Here is a 23,540-nt window from a genome sequence, read left to right as displayed (position 1 = left end):
CTTTTATGCTTCATAATGGCCCAAGCATGCACCTTGTCTAGACTTTCCACTCTTGGCTGGGATCTGGGAACTGTTCTCACATGTGATGGAGTTAGCTCTGAGAACCAGCCAGTCCCTGTGTCCTGTTTCACCTCGGGCAGCTTTAATCACAATATTAGACTTGTTACGTGACTCTTAAAATATTTCCCTACATCCTGCAACCAGTGAGTTTTTAGGTTTTGTCAGAGACCACAGATGGCCCCTTCGGTGAAATAGGGTGAAGATGGTGATCACAAGGGAAACATGGCCACCTAGGGATGTCTAAGCAAGTCCCTGGGTGCAGACTGGTAATTGTCAACTTCCTGGGGCTGACAGCCAGAGCCCTGCCATGCGTGGCTGAAGCACGTAACATAGCTTCACGGGGCTTTTCTGATTATCCGCGTTTTTGATTATCCAGTCTGGTCCCGGTCCCAATTAGATTGGATAAATGGGTTCCCAGTGTAGAAGTTTGACAAAGCATAAGATTCAAATAGAAGTAAATACAAGGTTTTGAAATGTATGGTTACAGATAAAAGAAAAACCCACGGTGCAATCTTCAGTTCACCCCAGTGGTCCCCTTGTACAGAGTCTTTTTTTTGAGCTCTTTTATGCTTTGAAAAGGCCCAAGTGTGTAACCTTGTCTAGACTGTCAACACTGGGCTAGGCTAGGTTGAAATTGTCAATTATTCTCACTCTTGATGGGGTTATCTCTGAGAACCAGCCACCCCGGTGACCTGCTTCACTCCCAGGACACAACTTTGGACACAATATTCGACATGTTACATCACTCTTAAAATATTTCCAGTACATACATCCTGCAATAACCATGACAATCCCCGAGTTCTTTGCTTTTGGCAGAGACCACGCAGGGTCCCTTTGGTGAAATATTATGCAGATGGCCATCACGGGGGAAAACATGCCTATCTAGGGAAGTCCCTGGGTACAGACTCATAACTGTGTGGCACCCCCCCCCATGATACCAACGTGGGCCATTTGGATCACCCCCCCGCACACACTGTGTGGGCACGAGGGTATCCCAGCCCATTATCTGTGTGGGTGGGTCTGGCATTCCCCAGGGTACAATCTGGACTGCTGTGTTCCCTTAACTCTCCAGCTTGGGGTGCCTTTTACACTGCTTTGCTGAGAGATCAACCATTCCTGGCCAGTTCACACACAGCCACTATCCTGCAAAATCACTCCCTGCTTGGTTACATGAATACTCAGGCCAGACATTCACGAATTACACACAGGGCAACACCAGCAAACTCCTAGTCCCAGGCTTGTCCCAAGGAAATATGTGTCTTGTATTGCCCAGATCTCTCCTTCTGTGCAACACAAGCTCATGGAAAGTCCGTCATTTTGTCAACGGAAAATGATATGCACAGACCTTGTTATCTCAAGTGGAGGTTCCCAAACACCTCAGTCCAAACACTCTGGTTTAGATAAAACAGTAGAACAAGTTTATTAACTACAGAAAGAAAGATTTTTAAGTGGCCACAAATCATGAAGCATAAAAGTCAGAATTGGTTACAAAGAAATAAAATGTAACTAAATATCTAACTTAGCAAGCTAAATGAATTCAAAACAAAGGTTTGTCTCACCATCTGCTTTTCCAGTCCGACCGGCTGAAATCGTTTTCAATCAGGACCCCTCCCCCAACCCTGTGTTCCTTCAGGTGTTATTGCTGCTGTGAGCAGAGAGAAAGGGAAGAAGAGGTGATTTGGGGGCCATGGCTTTCTACCTTTATAGTCCACTCTCTTGCACAAGAGCCATCTCCTGCTATGGCTCACATGCCATAAAGTTTGTCTCTCTTTTAAAATGTAAATTTTTGTTCACTCCCCTCTTCCTGCCAGTGAATGGTCGCTCTGCTATGTGATGGTCCTGATGATCTCATTGATACCTGACTGGGTCATTAATTGCTGAGAAACTGGTTTGTGTCTGCTTTTCTAACCATGGGACATGCCTTCAACAACATTATACAGTAGGATCTCATAACTTTTACATTAACAATGTTGCCATACATATTTTACTAGGATAATAATGATCAGCAAATTATGAGTTTTCAAATGATACCTCACAAGGATACCTTCTACAAAATGTATCATAGTCTTGTAAAAAAGGTGAACGTAAAGGTGCAGACTTCAGAGTGGCAGGTCCCTGACCACAGGCAAGTTTGCTGCAGCACTGGGACATACTGAGCCTGGGCCCCTGGTGCCAGGGCATGGTGCAGTCTGGAGAGTACAGGGAGAGAAATGGTGCAGCCCCAGCATCTCCTTCCCCTGTTGCAGCCCTGCAAACCTGCCTGCAGCCGGGGTCTTTCTTCCCAAAAAGGTAGCTATTAAGCAGCATGCCTGTTGCCAATATCCAAATCCCATTAACATTCACATCACTGGGACGGGATCAGCTCCTAGCAGAATATCGTTATTCTGCAAAAGTTGTTAATCTTGGGATTGCTATTAAGTGGGCTCTGCTGTACTTGGATTGGATGCTCTTTGGGACAGACACTGTGTTTGTGTGGCGCCTAGGTCCGTGACTGGGGATCTACCACTACTGACATATGAATCAGAAATAGTAATGGGCCCCATCTACCATTTCCAATGCAGTAGGAGGGAGGAAACAAGAGTGGGGTTAGTGAAGGGCCTGGGTTGATCACATTGGCTCAGATACTCAAAAGTATTTAGGCTCCTTAAATACCGTTGAGGATCCGGGCCATTCTGTTTACCTCCCCATCTTCTGTCAGTGATTCTTTCTGTTCTGTGTGGCCATGTACTGCTGAAAAGCTGCCATGTTCCTCCTCGTTCTCGGAGACATCATTACATATTGGACCCCTGGTCTACCTCCTGGGGCTACGGTGCATCTTTAGATCCCTTCTCCTCCCAGTAGTGCTCCTGGGGTCACCTTCCTCCTCTCTCAGCTTCACGCCACCCTCCAGCTGAGATCATTCTGCCCATTTCTCCAGGAATCCTCCTGGCTTTGCACTCCTCATCCACTGCCCCCAGGCCCTGCGTCTTGCCTTAACACTGGGCCTAACCCTGCAGCCCTCCTTGCAGGATCCGGGATGTTAGACGGGAAGCTCTCTGAGGCTGGGGATGCAGCTGCCTTCTCCTAAGATCTTCACGGGATAATCAAACTTGGAGCAATATGTTTTGTTGTTTTTTAAAGCAGCAGGAATTTTTTGCTCAGGGGAAGATGGGGAGGGGAGTGTCTGAGGACTTTCCTAACCCTTCTGCTTTACTCCTTTTTTAGGTGTGAAGAAGAGAACCAAAGTGATCAAGAACAACGTGAACCCTGTGTGGAATGAGGCAAGTGGCGCCCCCTTCTGAACCTGCTCCCCTTTCTTGCCAGGAGCCACGTTTGCGGGAGCCAGAGTTCATTCCATTTCTTGAGTCACAGAGCTTGGTCCGAATTCTACCCCGTGTGGGAAAAGAGCTGAGCTCTGTATCTCTCTTTTTTTAGCACCTAAGTTCATCCCTGGTGTAGCTACACTGCCATGAGTGCAGTTACGCTAGGGGCTAATTTAGCCCTTTGCTGTTTGCGGCTGGGTCCAGAACCCTAGGATCTTGCCTTGATTCACCCCCTGTGCCCTGGCCTGTTTCCTGACACTGGCCTGAGTTCCACCAGCGCATTATTTGAATAGGATGCAAAATAGCCTCCAGGCTCCTCCCTCTTTGCCTAGGGTGTGTTGTGTGGTCAGCAGCCTGCTCAGAAATACGGTGCTGTGAAGTGACCTGGCTGCTGCCACAGCTGAGTGGAATCAGAGCTGCTCAGCTGTGTGTCTTCGGCCCCTGTGCTGGAAAGAGAGATTCTCCGTTAGCTCGGGTGGGTGCTTTCAGAGCAGGAGGATGAGAGCTCCATCACTGCTGGGGATTGGATCGTGCCCTTCAGAAAACTTGGTGGGTGCATTGCTTCCCATCTCGATTCTGGCTTCACTAAAGCCCACAGGAAGCCTCATCTGCAGGCCCTCTGTGATCAGAGCCCTGGACGGGAGATCTGGGGCAGAGACTACAGGGGCTGGGGGTGTCTAAATGCTGGTGCACATATGCCCCTGGGTCTGTGTAATGACTACACTGCATCAGCAGTGTCTGAACTCAGGACCTTCAGCATCAAAGCACAGACCTCTCGAGCTAATGGAGTAGCTCTGTTAGCTGGCAGCGGCAGTAGTCTGTCCTCTAGTAGCCAGCCACAGCAAGGCAAGCTGATCCGTGCTCCTCGCAGGAATTAGCTTTAATTGAAAGCCGCTCTGCCGTGGGTCCTTTAAGGGCAAACTGGAGTGATCAAAGTGTGACGTATCAGCCAGGCGTGGCCTTTGGAGAGGTAGCTTAACTCCCCTTAGAGTTAGGTAATATCTAACCTACATCTCCCTTTGCTGTAGATTAAGCCCATGACTTCTTGTCCTACCTTCCATGGACATGGAGAACAATAGATCACTGTCATCTTGATAACAACCTTTGACATATTTGAAGACTGTTATCATGGCCCTCCTCATTCTTCTCTTGTTTAGACTAAACCTGAAATCCAGAACTCAGTTCACCAAGGGAATTTTCCAGAGATCCGCCAGGTCCAGACTTCCTGGCTTTTCCATCAATTTCATGACGAACCGGCTCTGAAGCTGTGACTTGCTGTGTGAAAGTGGTGGGCTCTCTTAGAATGTCCCGTGGAACTGAGCGCTTTTTAAAGTGCCGTTTCATCACTGTAGGTACTTCACCTGGTCCTCCTCACTGTAGTACCTGAGCACCTTCATTACATTCCCAAAACTCCTGCAAGATTTGCAGATGGGAAACTGAGGCACAGGGTAGCTCAAGTGACTTTCCCAAGGTCACCTAGAAAGTCTGTTGCTGAGCTGAGAATTGAACCCAGGTGCCCTAAGTCACAATATAATGCCTCATCCACTGTCCTTCCTAACCAGTGCTTTTAAACCAATGTACCAGGACAGCATGTGCGCTGCCCAATCAGACTCCTGGGTGGGAAGGAAGAAATCTACAAAGCTTCTTTTAAAAAAAAATTGGTTAGCATCTCATTAGCGTACATATGAACTTAAAATTATGAAAAGGTCTTAGGCCATTCCAATGATTTCCGCCAGCCAAGATCAAGTCTGAATTCATGACGAAAGCTGGTCAAAAGATTCTTGATAGAATAGTTTTCTATTGAAAAATGCAGTTTTGTTGAAATTGAAATGTTTTATGGGAATGTGTTGATTCCTACAAGATTTTTCAAGAGGGAAAAGTCAAAATGTGATTTGACAATGTCGTTTTGTTCAGACTTCTATATTATATGAAAACTTTCATTTTAATACAACTCAGTATGTTATATTTAATGTCATATATACATAATTTTAGTAGAATATAAAAGTTGAAGTGAAATGGTTTGATACTATTGAAATGAAATGGTCCCAAATAAATTTTTTTATTAGTTTTTTTCATTTTGTGGGAATTTTCAAAATTTCATCTTTTCCTTTCTGATTTTTGTTTTTAATTTATTTTGGAATTTCCCTTGGAATGGAAATTTGGGTTCCTGACAAACTTTGTGTTGTAAGACTGATGATTAAAATCATGGCAAATGCTGTGATGTGAACACCCTTCATTTTTGAAGGAGGAATGTGGGAAGAATTGGCTGAGAATATTTTTGGTGTAACCGTTTTCAGTGGAAATGCAGTCAAATCAAAATCAACACATTTAGTGGGAATGTGTCAATTTTGATGAACTTTTTGACTGGAGACAGTTGAATGTCAAAAGTTTTGATACGGTATAAACATTTCATTTTGACTTTCCCATTTTGTTTCACTTAGTTTAGGCTCTTATACTAAAATATTCATTTTAATAATATTTATATATACTGTATTTAATATTACATTTTGTTTCAACATTATTGAAGCAAAACAATGTTTTTGAATAGAAACTTTTTAGAATTTTGATTTTTTTTTTGTCCTGATTTGGAGTGAAAATAAATTTTGAAATGTCAGAATTTCCTGTGGGATGGAAATTCCATTTTTCGGCTAGTTCTAGCTGTGGGTCAATAGCTGTCTGTGCTAATGCTATAACATGGCAATGATTTTTTATTGTTTCTCTTCTCGCTCTAGGGGTTTGACTGGGATCTGAAAGGAATTCCCTTAGACCAGAATGCTGAACTCACTGTTGTCGTCAAAGACCATGAGACTGTCGGAAGAAACAGGTAAGATGTGCCCCCAAATCTCCTCTCTTGTTTCTTGTCCATTAAAGCGACTGATTTGTTTATAAGGTAGGCTGTTGGGCAGCTTATAACCCAAAACATGGGGGTTTTATTTTGGGTGGAGGACAAACCAAGTTTTCCAATTCTCATCTTCAGAATCCTCTGACTTGCCCTGCACCATGGGTTGCTCTTTACTCTTGGGCTGCGTGTATAAAAAGCTCCCCGTCCCAGATCAGGAAGGCTGCATTATACATCTCCATGGCATGGCTGTAAACAATGACACAAGATGTGGGCGAGGAGAATCACAACCATAGATTGACCTCCTTCTCCCCAAGCCCCTGCTCTGTACTCAAATCCCTTCTTAAGATGCTTCCATGAAGCCCATGGGTCATCTGTCAATATTCATGAGGGTTCTTAGCCAAGTGGCTCTCAGCCAGGGGTATGTGTGTGCCCCTGGGGGTACTCAGAGCTCTTCCAGGGGGTGCATCAGGATACAGAGGGACCTAGACAAATTGGAGGATTGGGCCAAAAGAAATCTGATGAGGTTCAACAAGGACAAGTGCAGAGTCCTGCACTTAGGACGGAAGAATCCAATGCACCGCTACAGACTAGGGACCGAATGGCTAGGCAGCAGTTCTGCAGAAAAGGACCTAGGGGTTACAGTGGACAAGAAGCTGGATATGAGTCAACAGTGTGCCCTTGTTGCCAAGAAGGCTAGCCTCATTTTGGGATGTATAAGTAGGGGCATTGCCAGCAGATCGAGGGACATGATCGTTCTCCTCTCTTCGACACTGGTGAGGCCTCATCTGGAGTACTGTGTCCAGTTTGGGGCCCCACGCTACAAGAAGGATGTGGAAAAATTCGAAAACGTAAAGCGGAGGGCAACAAAAATGATTAGGGGACTGGAACACATGACTTATGAGGAGAGGCTGAGGGAACTGGGGATGTTTAGTCTACGGAAGAGAAGAATGAGGGGGGATTTGATAGCTGCTTTCAACTACTTGAAAGGGGGTTCCAAAGAGGATGGATCTAGACTGTTCTCAGTGGTAGCAGGTGACAGGACAAGGAGTAATGGTCTCAAGTTGCAGTGGGGGAGATTTAGGTTGGATATTAGGAAAAACTTTTTCACAAGGAGGGTGGTGAAGCACTGGAATACGTTACCTAGGGAGGTGGTGGAATCTCCATCCTTAGAAATTTTTAAGGTCAGGCTTGACAAAGCTCTGGCTGGAATGATTTAATTGGGGATCGGTCCTGCTTTGAGTAGGGGGTTGGACTAGATGACCTCCTGAGGTCCCTTCCAACCCTGATATTCTATGATTCAATAGAAGTCCTTATTTGTATTTCCTCCCCTTAAGGTGTCCGTTTTTTATAGGTTAGTATATGTTTGATGTTACACTATTACCATACACGTCCATTTGCTGTCATGGCACCTTTGCGGTTGGACGTTCTTTCCGGAACCTTCCAGATGCTGGTGTTAGTGATGTTCTGTGAGTGGCTGAGTTTGGTATTCTGGACAAAATTCTGCCTCTTGCCTGCTACTTCCAATTCCCTATAACTTATGAGTTATTTAAGTTTATCTATACCAAAGGTTATGGGTCTCAAGCCTCCCACTATCTACTAAAGCCAAATTTTACAGGATAAAAGCCTGTAGGTTCCTTGAATTACTACTAAATATAATAAAGCAGAATAACAAAGCAATGAGTATAATACAGGTAAGCCGGCCCACTGGGCTACATAGATAAGGTATGATTATTACAGACACACACAGAGCTCCTCTGACTTGAGTAGGGGCTGGCCACTTGTGATTAACTCGAAGGGCAAAATTTGGCTTTTTTGGTCTTTTCTGCTTTTACTCCAAAAGCTTCGTTTGCTCAGGGAGCTGGGCGCGCAGTGCAGAGGAGCCCTGGGAAAGGGGAGCCAGGAGGGAAGCATGCTGGGTTTTCTTTCCTTTCCCTATCTTAAAGCCATGGGCCTGGGAGGGGTTTGAGTTTCATCCGATCTGTCTGTAAATAGGTTACAGGCTTTCTAAGCAGAGGTCTCGCTGGAGCGACTGGGGGTTTGGTTTGCCTCCCCTAGTGCGAGATGCAGGCCTTTCCTGGTTAATGTTAACAAAGGGCATGTGTGACTTAGGCCACCTACACGCGGCGTGTGGGTGAACTTCAGCGGCGAGAGGAATGTGCTGCATTTCTGATGACATTGAGTTGAAAGCTTTGGGGGAGATCATAGAATCATAGTATCATAGAATATCAGGGTTGGAAGGGACCTCAGGAGGTCATCTAGTCCAACCCCCTGCTCAAAGCAGAACCAATCCCCAATTAAATCATCCCAGCCAGGGCTTTGTCAAGCCTGACCTTAAAAATTTCTAAGGAAGGAGATTCCACCACCTCCCTAGGTAACGCATTCCAGTGTTTCACCACCCTCCTAATGAAAAAGTTTTTCCTAATATCCAACCTAAAGCCCCCACACTGCAACTTGAGACCATTACTCCTCGTACTGTCATCTGCTACCACTGAGAACAGTCTAGATCCATCCTCTTTGGAACCCCCTTTCAGGTAGTTGAAAGCAGCTATCAAATCCCCCCTCATTCTTCTCTTCCGCAGACTAAACAATCCCAGTTCCCTCAGCCTCTCCTCATAAGTCATGTGTTCCAGTCCCCTAATCATTTTTGTTGCCCTCCGCTTTACGTTTTCGAATTTTTCCACATCCTTCTTGTAGCGTGGGGCCCCAAACTGGACACAGTACTCCAGATGAGGCCTCACCAATGTCTAATAGAGGGGAACAATCACGTCCCTCGATCTGCTGGCAATGCCCCTACTTATACATCCCAAAATGCCATTGGCCTCTTGGCAACAAGGGCACACTGTTGACTCATATCCAGCTTCTTGTCCACTGTAACCCCTAGGTCATTTTCTGCAGAACTGCTGCCTAGCCATTCAGTCCCTAGTCTGTAGCGGTTCATGGGATTCTTCCGTCTTAAGTGCAGGACTCTGCACTTGTCCTTGTTGAACCTTATCAGATTTCTTTTGGCCCAATCCTCTAATTTGTCTAGGTCCCTCTGTATCCTATCCCTACCCTCCAGCATATCTACCTCTCCTCCCAGTTTAGTGTCATCTGCAAACTTGCTGAGGGTGAAATCCATCCCATCATCCCGATCATTAATAAAGATGTTGAACAAAACCGGCCCGAGGACCGACCTTTGGGGCACTCCACTTGATAGCGGCTGCCAACTAGACATGGAGCCATTGATCACTACCCGTTGAGCCCAACAATCTAGCCAACTTTCTATCCACCTTATAGTCCATTCATCCAGCCCATACTTCTTTAACTTGCTGGCAAGAATACTGTGGGAGACAGTGTCAAAAGCTTTGCTAAAGTCAAGGAACAACATGTCCACTGATTTCCCTTCAGCCACAGAGCCAGTTATCTCGTCATAGAAGGCAATTAGATTATTCAGGCATGACTTGCCCTTGGTGAATCCATGCTAACTGTTCCTGATCACTTTCCTCTCCTCTAAACGCTTCAGAATTGATTCCTTGAGGACCTGCTCCATGATTTTTCCAGGGACCGAGGTGAGGCTGACTGGCCTGTAGTTCCCCGGATCCTTCTCCTTCCCTTTTTTAAAGATGGGCACTACATTAGCTTTTTTCCAGTCGTCCGGGACTTCCCCCGATCGCCACGAGTTTTCAAAGATAATGGCCAATGGCTCTGCAATCACATCTACCAACTCCTTTAGCACTCTCGGATGCAGTGCATCCGGCCCCATGGACTTGTGCTCGTCCAGCTTTTCTAAATAGTCCCGAACCACTCTTTCTCCACAGAGGGCTGGTCACCTCCTCCCCATGCTGTGCTGCCCAGTGCAGCAGTCTGGGAGCTGACCTTGTTCGTGAAGATGGAGGCAAAAAAAGCATTGAGTACATTAGCTTTTTCCATGTCCTCTGTCACTAGGTTGCCTCCCTCATTCAGTAAGGGGCCCGTGCTTTCCTTTACTTTCTTCTTGTTGCTAACATACCTGAAGAAACCCTTCTTGTTACTCTTAACAGCTCTTGCTAGCTGCAACTCCAGGTGTGATTTGGCCTTCCTGATTTCACTCCTGCATGCCCGAGCAATATTTTTATACTCTTCCCTGGTCATTTGTGCAATCTTCCACTTCTTGTAAGCTTCTTTTTTGTGTTTAAGATCAGCAAGGATTTCACTGTTAAGCCAAGCTGGTCGCCTGCCATATTTACTATTCTTTCTACGCATCGGGATGGTTTGTCCGTGTAACCTCAATAAGGATTCTTTAAAATACAGCCAGCTCTCCTGGACTCCTTTCCCCCTCATGTTGTTCTGCCCATCAGTTCCCTGAGGGAGTCAAAGTCTGCTTTTCTGAAGTCCAGGGTCTGTATTTCTTCCCTGTGTCAGGATCCTGAACTCGACCATCTCGTGGTCACTGTCCCCCAGGTTCCCATCCACTTTTGCTTCCCCTACCAATTCTTCCTGGTTTGTGGGCAGCAGGTCAAGAAGAGCTCTGCCCCTAGTTGGTTCCTCCAGCACTTGCACCAGGAAATTGTCCCCTATACTTTCCAAAAACTTCCTGGATTGTCTGTGTACCGCTGTATTGCTCTCCCAGCAGATATCAGGGTGATTGAAGTCTCCCATGAGAACCAGGGCCTGCGATCTAGTAACTTCCGTGAGTTGCCGGAAGAAAGCCTTGTCCACCTCATCCCCCTGGTCCGGTGGTCTATAGCAGACTCCTACCACGACATCACCCTTGTTGCTCACGCTTCTAAATTTAATCCAGAGACTCTCAGGTTTTTCTGCAGATGGTGGGTTTTCTCGAGTACCGAGAAAGTAAATAACCCTTTGCGCCTCTACAGCACATTCCATAGAAGTGCTACGGGCCGGCTGGCTGTGTGTATGGCTCGCGGCTGGCCCAGGGAAAGGATAAGAGATGGAATGCTCAGGTGCTTTCCTGTAGCTCAAGTGACAGAGACTTGTGTCCGTAGAGCAGAAGGATGAGGGTTCTAAGCCCACCTCCCTCTGTGTAGCCTTTTATCCCCTGGGTAATCCCTGTAAGTGTCGGGAGGTGTAAAGATTAAGTCCTGTTTAGTGCCTCGGGGAGGCTGGGTTTGTTTCCCTTCCTGTGTTTGGCCAGGCTCATGCTGTGCTGGAGCTGGGAAGGGAGCTGGTTGTAATATAAACATTCCCGGAAGCTTCCTTCCCACTGAAGCCTTGCAAACAGCATTTGCACTGTGCACCTGTGTGCGTCCGGGCTTCTTGGGGGACCCTTTATTTAATTTTTAGTTTAATCACTTCTGATACAGAACCGTCGCTCTCTATCTCCTAGATCGGCGTGTGCGGAGGCTCCGCCTTGCGTTCGGCAAGCCAGGGGTTAACTCTACTCCACTCCCCTTGCAGAGGTGGGGAGGCAGTGAGATGGCTAGGGGTTCTCCAACTGGGGGTCAGAACCCCTCAGCAGGTTGCGAGGTTATTATATGGGGGGTCGTGAGCTGTCAGCCTCCACCCCAAACCCCGCTTTGCCTCCAGCATATATAATGATGGCAGATATATAAAAAAATATGTTTAATTGATAAGGGGGAGGTCGCACTCAGAGGCTTGCTATGTGAAAGGGGTCACCAGTATTAAAGTTTGAGAACCACTGGGCTACAGGCTGATCAGCTTCCCAGCACGGCTTCACTGAAGTGGCTGCTAGGGCCATGGAGGGCTTGCCCTGGAGAGAATGCTCCATGGCCAGTCATTACAGGGCTGAAGTTTTCCTGTTGTTTGTATCTTCTGGCAATTAGGGTGTATAGCATGCTTGCAGAGTGTGATGTGGCTGATCCACATATGCAGTTCTCTATGTTCTCTATGTGTTGCTAGAGGATGGCTTATACCGGAACAGGGTTTGTCTGTGTCCACACAGGCATAACCCTAGTAGAACTGTTTGGGGGAGAGGACGTATGTTGCTCAGGGAACTAGTAGAATTTTGAGAGTTTTGTCAACAAGGCTCAAAACTGAGCATGGATGTACGTAAGGCTGGACTGACCCACAGAAAGTTTTGTTGGCAAAACTTTCTCGTGTAGATCAGCCCTGAGTCACTGATTCTAGCTTTGTGGCTGGGTGTGCACCTGTCTCTGAAAATACCATCCACTGTGCCCCTGGATTTAAGAGTGGACCCATCTGACTCACCCTCCCCCATCCATGCAATGATTTGAAAACATGCTCCTTAGTCTCTTTGGGGTTTAAAAAAACCTAACCAGACACTGCTTCCGAATGCAGCCAGTGAACAGATATTCCTGCTCTCTCGGGGCTATGTTTTGCTCTGCACACGTAATACATTGGCAAAGTAGGTTAATAACCTACTGCGGCCACCAGCTGATAATTACTTCATAGCTCAAGTATTAAAGAACAGTGTGGTGGGGCTGCAGGGCCTGGTTCAAACCCAACAGATCATCCATGCAAAGATTGTTACCTGTGGCCTGATTGAAGTTTTGCAGGCAGAATGTAGCCATTCTCCAGGGTTGGTGAGCTTTAGGTTAACTCTGTCTTCCCTGTGTTTTGCAAGTCAGTTTTAGGACGCAGCATCTAGCTGTCTGGAAGGCTCATTGTAATGGGATTAAAGGTAGTAGAGGGTTATTTAAGCATGTCTACATGCTCTCTTTATACTTACAGAGCTTGGAAGGGAGACAAAACCACCAGTCTCTGACTATAGGAGGCTAGGATGAGAACTAATAGGCAGATGGTTCAACATCTGTCATTCACAGGGTTTCTTTCACTTTCCTCTGAAGCAGCTGGGGCTGGCCACTGTCAGAGACAGGACACTGGGCTAGATGGAGCTTGGGTCTGAGCCAGCCTGGCCATTCTCATGTTCCTATAAATGGAATATCTAAGAATAGAAAAAATGATTAAACTGAAAAGAATCTCAAGCTCTTCAAACTGCTGGGCAAGCACAGAACAACATTAAAGGAAAGTGTGGGCTAAAAATTCATGCACTGGGGTGAGTGGGGACACAGATTTCCTTGTCCGTGTTACAAGTAAACACCTTATATCCTGAAACCAAAGGTACATTAGCTATCCTATTTTGTGTGTCATCATTTATGCTACACTGGCATTTTGCATTTTGTTCCGTTTGGAGAATAATAGACTATTTCTCTACAGTTATGAATGTGTAAACAAAATAGTATCCATTCCAAACGCCCCTGACAAACTGTTTATTTTATGAGATGTATACTGGACAGATGCCAGCAATTAGCATGGTCCCCACAGCAATATAGACACAGAAACATTTAATAAACCACAGTAACAAAGGCCTCGATTCAATAAAGCCACTTGAATATGTGTTTAAAGTTCAGTTTATGAGTAATTCTCTGCAGGATTGTGGTCAAAATTACCAGCAGAGTCCGCCTGCTCCCCAATCACTTGCTCTGCTCTCAACTTTGTAGGGGTCAAAGAGCAAAGAAGGGCCACACGATCTGAATGTTAACAACTTCAGGGTATAATTGAGTGTGGTCTAAGAGGCTGTAAAGGAAAACACCTTGCCAGAGCCCCATCTCTCATATCAATACAGCTTTACTCACAGTACCTTATTTGGGGAAAAAGGCAGGTAGGTCCCTGATAATTTAAGGCTTTATAGGTGAAAACTAACATCTATCTGGTCATCCCACATTAGTGGGTATGTCAGTTTCACCTGGCGGTTCCCTCACTGTAGCAGGGATGCTGCAGTTTGGGTTGCAAAAGCTGCAGGGGAATGTTATGTTTTTAGAAAAAATAAACTGTTTTCAGGAACACTTAGAAGGGGGGAGGGAGGAGAAATGTTTCTGCTGAGGAGTGAAAGGCTGTTATAAACCTGATATTGACCTGCCTCTGTGTTCAAGGCGGGAGAGGGCACAAATCTGGTGAAGGAAAGCAGGTGTTCTACCCTCAGTCACACGACTCAGCTTTCCAGAGAAAACGTGGTCTGTGCTGGGCATTCAAACCTTTTGCTTTAAGAGCTTCTTGCAGACAGAGGCCCCCTCAGCGCCCATCTACAAGCCAGCCCTCTCCTGAAGCTGCAGCAAACACGCTGTACACTCCAGCCCCTGCAATAACTCTCTCACCCTGCCCTGACCCTCTTCCAAAGGGGCAGCTCCCGCTTCTCTCATTATCTCGTTAGGCTTGGCAGAATTGCATTCTTATTTTTTTTAATAATTCGACGGGAGACTATCCATGTTTATTTTTAAGCATTTTTATTAGTTTTTATCTATTTATCTAGTTTATATTCACAGTTGTGGGGGTCAGACAATATTTAATGAGCGTAAATGCTGATGTTCAAAAAGTCGAAGCTCTGTAACTGTTAAAATACAAATTGTCGACATCCCATGTCAAAATATATAAAGTAAAAATCCTTAAATCAAACTCTAAATTTTCAAGCAGCATTTTTCTTACTTTGCTGATCTGTGCACTTTGATTAGTAGAGATGGGAATCCTTTTCCATCCGTGTGTGTGTGTGTACGGTGAAATCGATGTTGCCTGGCATTTACTGTTATAAATTACATATAGGCTTGGAAAGATTAATATATCATTAACAAACATATATGCAATCTGCATTCAGAATGATTAAATGTAAACACTGTGAATCAATTTCTAAAACATCTATTCCAAGGACCTCGCAAATGCAAGAGGGTGTTGTGGTTTTTTGTTGTTTGTTTTTTTTTTTTTTTTTTTGGAGAGAAGTGGAATGAGGGTATAATTGATTTCTGGTGATGACGTTCACATTATGAAGAACTCTGCTCCACTCACAGATCCCAGACAGAGTATGCAGAGTTGATTGTAAACTCAGCCCTTTTGATTCGTAAGCAGCGAATGACATAAACCTGCATCCCTGCAAGGCTCTCTTTGTAGAGCAGAGCCGTGCTTTAACCCAGGGGTTCTCAAACATCATTGCACCGCGACCCCTTTCTGACAACAAAAATTACAATGTGACCCTAGGAGGGGGGGACTGAAGCCTGAGCCCGCCCGAGCCCTGCTGCCCCGGGTTGGGGTGGGGGGTAAAGCCGAAGCCCGAGCCCCATCATCCTCGGTTGGGACGGGGGCAAAGCAGAAGCCTGAGTCCCATGGTCCCGGGTGGGGAGGCCAGAGCTGCAGCCCGAAGGCTTCAGCCCCAGGCAGGGGACCTGTAACCTGAGCCCCGCCGCCCAAGGCTGAAGCCCTTGGGCTTCGGCTTCAGCCCCGAGTGGTGGGGCTTGGGCTTTGGCCCCGGGCCCCAGCAAGTCTAAACCAGCCCTTGCGACCCCACCCACTCTGGGGTCCCGACCCACAGTTTGAGAACTGCTGCTTTAATCCAGCTCAAAGGAAAAAGCCCTTAACTAGGGGAGCTAACTAGGGGGTGGGGAAGGCTGTGCTCTGAGGCAGGAAATGCCCTGACGCGGACAGCAAGGCCCAGCTGAATTCTGTGCAGCAGGGCACATAACACAGCACGTTGTCATCCCTGGGGGCTGGAATCTGGCTAGGGAGGTTAATTCTGGGCCCTGTGGAGGATGTTTTGAAACAGCTGGAATAGCAACATTGTTCTTTGCCAGGAACTGCTGGGCTTGAGCCTGCTGCTTTTCTCAGTGGAAAACACGAACCCCCTCTTTCCCTGCCCCCCTCCAGCCCTCTGCTCAAATGATATTGAGAACTTAAAATTCTATGAGCAATTTGCATATGCATCCGATGAAGTGAGCTGTAACTCATGAAAGCTCATGCTCAAATAAATTGGTTAGTCTCTAAGGTGCCACAAGTCCTCCTTTTCTATAAGCAATTTCTTTACCAAAAAAAAAAAAAAAAGCGGGGGTGGGAAGGGGAGCTCTAGCTCAGCCACAAGACATGGGCTTGATGCAGGAACTGAATTGAAATTCTCTGGCCTGTGCAATACAGGCGTGTCATGGTTACAGGGCTAACTGCATTTCTGTCCCTCTCTGGGAGCAACCCCCCAGGTGTTGAGCCTAGGGCCTCTACCTCTCCTGGGCTGTAATTCTGAAACTCTCCCCTAATGAGAGTGGGCCCCGGGCTACAGCCCCCGTGTGTCCGCCATGCTTATGTAGCAGGTCCGGCTGGAATTGGGTACCTGTGGCTCCGTCCTGCGGGAGGCTGTGAGCAGCGGTGACTGCCATGAGCAGGCAACCTTCTGAAATCACAAGCATTGTGTGTTCTGCCGTTGGAATAAAGCGTTAGAGAGAAAAAGGATTTTAAAGCAACAATCAGTCACATGGTTATCTTCCCATCCCCCTTGAGAACCTGGGCAGGTGTAGTTTCTTCAGGCACTCCCAGTAGGGTGCTGTGTCTGTCTGGCTCCCCCCAACCTCAGATCCCACCTTCTCTTTGGAAAGCGGAATCTGCTCCATGCCAGCTGTTAGGAATAAGTACCATGGGCGTTAAGGGCAGCCTGGGTGCTCCTTTTTAATTTAAGATTTGCCTGGGGTTGTGAAGATGTAAAGCCCTGCGTGCATGCTTACTAGCAGGGTCTCTAGTGGTTTGGAATTGGTGCTTGTTGTGTGGTTTGTTTTCTTTTTACTTTGTCCTGCACCTAAAAATAAAAGTTTATCGTTGTGGATTTTGTCCTCTGTTTGCCAAAGAAAGGGGGCTTGGGATCTGCTGCTTCTTATTCGCTTTCTACAGCAGGAGCTGGATTCAGCTGTGTTTCCCCAGGGGTAAATCCAAATTAACTCCATCCGGGGCAGTGGAGTTGCTCTGGATTTACAGTGCTGTAACCTTCATCAGAAGGTGGCTGTGCCTTCTGTCCCTTAATGGTTGGTTTTATACATACCCCACTTTCCTTGTTTTCGACTGAAAGGAGCCTGAGCCATTGCTCCAGCATGTTTACAGCTCAGGACGGCTGTTGGAAGCTACCAGCTTCTGGATATGGAACGTCTACCTGTGAATCTGGTAGACAAAGCAGCTGGCTGCCTCAGAAGTGGGTAGGTCATGCAAATTCCTTCTCTGGGGTATTTGTTTTTACCAGAACCTCCTTTCCTCGGTGGACATACTACATGCTGAGACAAATATATTCCTGGCCATGAATGTAAGTGATCATTGGGCAAGTGAACAGTTCGAGTGTTCCCAGGCAATAAGGAATCCACGCATCCAGCTCCTTTTTACGATACCCTGAGAGTAGAGTGACGACAATGCCATGGATTGTCCTGTGAGATTGGGACGTAGGATTGATTTTTGGCCTCCTGTTGATGGTGAGAGCATTGTGGTGGGATCCTAGGATGATGCACAAAGGCGTGTTACTTACTGAAGTCTGACTTGGGCCATCGCAGCCTGAATCTGCACTGCCTTGGTGGCAATATTTTAAATTCTCCCTGTTGCTGAATAAATCCCTACAAGAAATGTTTGAAATCAACTTCTCTTTGAAAAATAGCAGGGAGATAACACTGTCCAGGTCTACTAGCAGTTGTCCTACCAAGAGTCTTATGGTGCTTTACAAACATAATGAGCAACCCTCCTGGAATGGGAGTTAGCATCATATTTCCCAATTCACCAATGGTAAAACTGAGGCCCAGAGAGAAAGTGATGCCCCAGGTTGACCTGGAACCCAGAGGCAGGAATAGAACTTGGATTTTTTGATCTTCAGTACTGGACTTTAACTACTGCTCTGTTCTCTCTCCCTATTTTTATATATTCAAAGATTGACAGAGTCCAAGGCCAGAAGGGACCATTGTGATCATCTAGTCTGACCTCCTGCATAGCTCAGGCCAGAGACCTGCCCCACAATAATCCCTAGAGCCGAGCTTTTAGACAAACAGCCAATCTTGATGTAAAAATTGTCACTGATGGAGTATCCACCATGATCCTTGGTAAATAGTTCCAGTTGTCAGTTACTTTCCACATTGAAAATGCATGCCTTATTTCCAGTCGGAATTTGTCTAGCTTCAACTTCCAGCCATTGGATCATGTTAGACCTTTCCCTGGTAGATTGAAGAGCCTGTTGTTACATATTTGTTCCCCAGGTAGTTATTTATAGACCGTGATCAAATCACCCCTTAACCTTCTCTTTGTGAAGCTAAATAGATTGACTCAAGTAGTGTGGTCTCTAAAAGGGATGTTTTCTAATCCTTTAATCATTCTCTCGGCTCTTCTCTGAACCCTCTCCAATTTATCAACATCCTTCTTGAATTGTGGGCACCAGAACTGGACACACTAGTTGCAAACAGAAATTGACAGCCTTGTGCTACATCTTGGAAAAAGGAGCATACACAAACCAAACCAAAAGATGGTGAGAAACCTTCTCAGCTAACAGTTATCCAAGCTGATAATCATACAGTGATGTCCGAAAGTATTGCGTCTTGGGGTTGTTGTAAAAGCAACGCTCAGGTACTGCTTTTGTGGTTCATGAGTTCATCAGCAGAGCTAGGCTATTAACTCGTTGTTTTTGGATCACTGGCAGTTCTGAAAAATTGAAAAAACATTTTGGTTCGATCTGAACTGAATCGGAAAAATTCCAGCAAATTGAAAAAGGCCACGTTGGGTTGGTTGAAACACGTCGTTCGACCCGTAACATTTTGTTTCCTGGCTTTTTGAAGGGATTGAATTCACACAGCTGAAAGGGGGGAAGAGGCTGTCCTCTTATAACTTCTAGCCCAGTGGTTCAGGCGCTCACTCGAGATGTGGGAGATCCAGGTTTGAATCCCCACTCTAGAGCAGGGATTGAACCTAGGTCTCCACACTTCAGGTGAGTGCCCAAACCACCGGGTGATGCAGGGTGGCACTCTGTCTGTCCTATTGAAGCTGTTCTACTTTGTATAAATGAATATTCATTAGAACAGGGACTTGGACTTGGGGTTTCCTCCTCCCGCGTGAGTGCACCAGGCATTCTCTCACTCTCTGGCCCAACAACTATTCAAACATTTTATACAAAGTGGATTTGTTTTCTAAGGCAAATGAGCTACAGCTGCAGGGTGGCTTTCTTTTGGTCAGACCTAAGTGCTGTACCTACAGGGGGTTCCGCTGAAGGCTCTCTCAGTGTTAAGGGAAAGGGTCACCACTAGTCTGTGACCATGAGAGGCAGGGGCTGAAATTGACCGAGAAGCATATATTAACCGCATATAGTAGAGATAAGCACAAATGACAGTGGACACATCATTACGCTAGGTTTTCCCCCAATCGGTCCCTGTTGCTGAGCCCGTCTGAGCCGTCTTGCTGGTGTTAGGAAATAGATCCCAGCTTGGAGCTTCCATCTGGCTGTTACATGGGAAGGGGAAAATATTGCAAAGATTAATAAAAATCTATCTTATAGAATATCAGGGTTGGAAGGGACCTCAAGAGGTCATCTAGTCCAACCCCCTGCTCAAAGCAGGACCGATCCCCGACTAAATCATCCCAGCCAGGGCTTTGTCAAGCCTGACCTTAAAAACTTCTAGGGAAGGAGATTCCACCACCTCCCTAGGTAACGCATTCCAGTGTTTCACCACCCTCCTAGTGAAAAAGTTTTTCCTAATATCCAACTTAAATCTCCCCCACTGCAACTTGAGACCATTACTCCTTGTCCTGTCATCTGCTACCACTGAGAACAGTCTAGATCCATCCTCTTTGGAGCCCCCTTTCAGGTAGTTGAAAGCAGCTATCAAATCCCCCCTCATTCTTCTCTTCTGCAGACTAAACAATCCCAGCTCCCTCAGCCTCTCCTCATAAGTCATGTGTTCCAGACCCCTAATCATTTTTGTTGCCCTTCGCTGGACTCTCTCCAATTTGTCCACATCCTTCTTGTAGTGTGGGGCCCAAAACTGGACACAGTACTCCAGATGAGGCCTCACCAATGTCGAATAGAGGGGAACGATCACGTCCCTCGATCTGCTGGCAATGCCCCTACTTATACATCCCAAAATGCGGCTAGCCTTCTTGGCAACAAGGGCACACTGCTGACTCATATCCAGCTTCTCGTCCACTGTAATCCCTCTGTCCTTTTCTGCAGAGCTGCTGCCTAGCCATTCGGTCCCTAGTCTGTAGCGGTGCATGGGATTCTTCCGTCCGAAGTGCAGGACTCTGCACTTGTCCTTGTTGAACCTCATCAGATTTCTTTTGGCCCAATCCTCCAATTTGTCTAGGTCCCTCTGTATCCTATCCCTACCCTCCAGCGTATCTTGTTTAAGCTGAGAAGGCCATACCCAGTGCAATGTGCCGGGGCAATGGAAGGAGGTCGAATGTAACTTACACACGTTGGAATTTGGCCATGATGCCAAGGTTAAAGTGCTATGGGATAGTCAGCGACTGCAAGGGGTCCGAAAGTTTGTATTTGCATCTTTTTGGAAAGACAGCACTCCTTGCAGCACAGCGCCTCTTAGGGCCAACCTCACTCTCTGCAGTAAGCCCCGGGGGGCTGAGGTCAGTATTGATGCCCAGGGAAGGGCGCCCCCTGCTGAGTCACTAACGCCACTCCTTGCAGCCGCTGGGTTTTCCTTAGCAACATGCCATCCAGGTATCAGTGAAATGTTAGTCGCTTAGGCCTGGCGTTTGTAACCAAGCGACACCCCCACGGTCGGTGCAGAGAGGAAGTCCCTGCCCTGCGGTTCTTGTTTCCCTTAGTGGTGAGGAACCTATGACAAAGGGCAGAATTTGTCATGTAACAGCGGGGGTATCGGGTGTGTGTGCGGGTCATCCCATCCCACCCCATCCCTTAGGAAGAAAGGGCCAGATCCCCACCTGAGGTAAATCAGCCATAGCTCCAGTGGAGTCAGTGGGCCAGATCTCCAGCTGGTGTGAAAAATTGTAATCGCTCTACTGCAGTCAATGGGGCAGACCCCCAGTTGGTGTAAATCAACATTGCTGCATTGTGACCCAAGCCAAGGATCAGGCCCCGACTGTTTAAACAGGGAGAGAGAAAACCCAGTTCCCATCATGCCCCCAGTGGCCGCCCTGCTTCCAGTTGCAGGGGATTTGTGCAGCAAATGGAGCAGTGGGAAAACAACGGCTCCAGGGGGGGATTTGGCAGGCGATTTGTGTTCAATCAAACGTAAAAATAGGGGAAATAATAAACCTCAGGCTGGCTGCTTGAGTGAGCTCCAGGCGCCTTCCCCCTCCCTGCTAGGACGATAACCCCTTCGAAGAGTGGCTGCATTATAATTTATGTTACAGGCTTGTCTGGCCACCTCCCTTCCCGGCTTCCCCTCATTGTCTCCCCAGAGTGACTGATACCTTTTTTCCAGGAATTCTCATCTCGCTGCTTTAGTTTCCAGTGCAGCATATTTCAGCCCACAGCACGAGTGCGAAGGAAAAGCAGAGAGCTCGGTTAGCCCATCTGGCAGGGCTTTGGGTCAGAGCAGCCGAAGGGGTTACCCAAAGAGAGAAGCGTCAGGGAGGATTTGAATCCAGGAGGGGAGCGAATTCAAGGGGATGTCGATGGATTAAAAACCGGGGGGCGGGATTCCCAGCTAGTGTTGCAGGCTAGGTCCAGGTCTGGCTGTTTGTACCTACATAGTATTTCTTAGCTTCTCTCTGTCCATGCTGCCTGGGCTCCAGTTTAGCCTTCATCATCTCCTGACCCTCAGCAGCTATAATCTGCTCCTCTCTGGCCTCGCCACCAGCCATGTTGCCCCCTCGAGCCTGTTCAGAACCTTCCTGGCTCATTCCTCCCTCGTCTTTGCGCCCTCCCCCCGCCTCCCTTCCTCCTCTGCTTCGAACCCAAACCCCTTGCCTTTGCCTTTAAGACCTGTCATCACTTAGCCCTACCCTCTCTGTCTGCCCAGTTAGCTTATCGACCCATGGGCTCTGCCGTCTCGCCACCAGCAATAACGCTCCATCGCTTCTCCCTTGAGCACCCCCGGCTCTCTTATGCTGCCCCCCCGTGCATGGGGTAAACTCCCCTTTCAATATTCATGACGACGCCACCTTGCCCTTGTCCAAATCTCTCCTGTGCCTTGGTGCCCACAGATCACTCACCCATCTGGCACTGGGTAGCAAGGGTCGACCTGGGACTTCTGCCCTTCTGCTCAATTCTGTTGCCTCGTGTTCCCACTCCATCCCTGCTCTGGTCGTCAGTCTGGTCCACTTGTTTTCTGCTGTCTGGGGGAGGGGCTATTGTTTTTATGCCTGGCACGATATGGGACCCCGCTCCTTGACTGGGGTTTCTAGACCTAGCCACGATGAAAGTAAATACAGGTGTTAGCTCACATGGCTCCATCAATAATGCCAATATGCAAAAGTAACATATTGTTGTGTTGTTACCCATGCCTTCAAAAGGCACAGATCAGGCCCCAAAGAGTCACGAGCCTGAAAAATAAAACTCAGGTTCTTTTTAGTCGCCTTCTGGTTTCTGAGCCATTAGCTGCCACCTGGGCTAGAAATTTGCATTTTTCCCTAATGGAAGCTGAGATCCCCACGTGATCACATGACTCCAGGAGCTGGGCTTTGAGAGAAACACCAACGACCGCGAGATTTGCAATCAGATCGCAAGCAGCATCAGCCAAATACTAAGAATTAGTACAAGATTCACACACCCAATCATCTTCATGGAACTTAAGCTCCCAAGGAAACCGGAAGGGCTGAGTTCAGAGCGTCCCAGTGCAGTGAGGTGGATGTGCTATAAATACTTAGAGCCTGTCTCTAGGGTGAGTTGGGGTGGGAAGCTCGGGTGCACTAGCCCGCCAGGCTGTAATTTGCCGTACAGACCCTGCTACTGCATAGTAAAAGCTCCACTGTGCTCTGTGACGTACTCCCATTTGAAACAGTTCGACAGATACCGGCGCTTTTACCTTAAGCACAAGGGAATCTAGATGCTTAATTCTAAAGCATAAATTGGTTTAGTCTCTAAGGTGCCAGAAGTCCTGGTTTTCTTTTTGCAGCTACAGACTGACACGGCTGCTCCTCGGAAACAATTCTAAAGCAGTGGTTCTCACCCTATTTATCATGGCAGGCCACATGTGCGGCCCCCCATGTGTTACCTGGGCCGCAGGTTGAGAACCACAGTCCCCCCTGTGCCCTCTATGCCCAGTGCCCCCTAGGATTAGCGTCTTGGGTATAGAACAGACCCCACAGTGTTTTCCGTGGGCGGAGCGAACAGAAATGACCGTAGCACATCCTGTTTGACCTACCTGGTGTGTCAGCTAGGAGACGTCTTGCATTGATGGTAGGGGCTGTATCATCACAGACAGACCCCTTCAACAGCCCTGTGAGCTAGACCATTGTATAGATGGGAGGCCCATCTCTGGGGTCCTCTTCAGCCCGCTGTGGTCTCTGAGGATGGCACCCACTGCTGGTCCTCTGGCATATTCAGTGCAGCACCAGGACAGCAGCTCTGATATCTCTTCACGTTAGAGGAGAAGCTGCTAGTCTTCCTCCCCCGCACTCTGGCAGCTCGGTCCATGCTGACTGTCTAATCAGAGGGAGGCGAACATCAGCCTGACTGTAGCTCCCCTGGGCTGTTG

At 47.3% G+C, this 23,540-nt stretch overlaps 1 protein-coding gene across 1 annotated transcript in view; it reads left to right on the top strand.

The window, feature by feature from the left end:
- The window catches only part of DYSF (dysferlin), a 300,841-nt gene that overhangs the window by 20,731 nt on the left and 256,570 nt on the right, over window positions 1-23,540 (top strand). Inside the window, exons 2-3 of the mRNA XM_077816190.1 lie at window positions 3,265-3,320; window positions 6,095-6,186. Of these exons, the coding sequence (XP_077672316.1) occupies window positions 3,265-3,320; window positions 6,095-6,186 (148 nt within the window). The remainder of the gene's footprint in view (window positions 1-3,264; window positions 3,321-6,094; window positions 6,187-23,540) is intronic.

Source organism: Eretmochelys imbricata, chromosome 4 (assembly GCF_965152235.1).
Source record: "Eretmochelys imbricata isolate rEreImb1 chromosome 4, rEreImb1.hap1, whole genome shotgun sequence".
Lineage (NCBI taxonomy): Eukaryota > Metazoa > Chordata > Testudines > Cheloniidae > Eretmochelys > Eretmochelys imbricata.
Note: the sequence above shows the minus strand (reverse complement) of the source record. Positions and strands in the feature narration are given on the sequence as shown.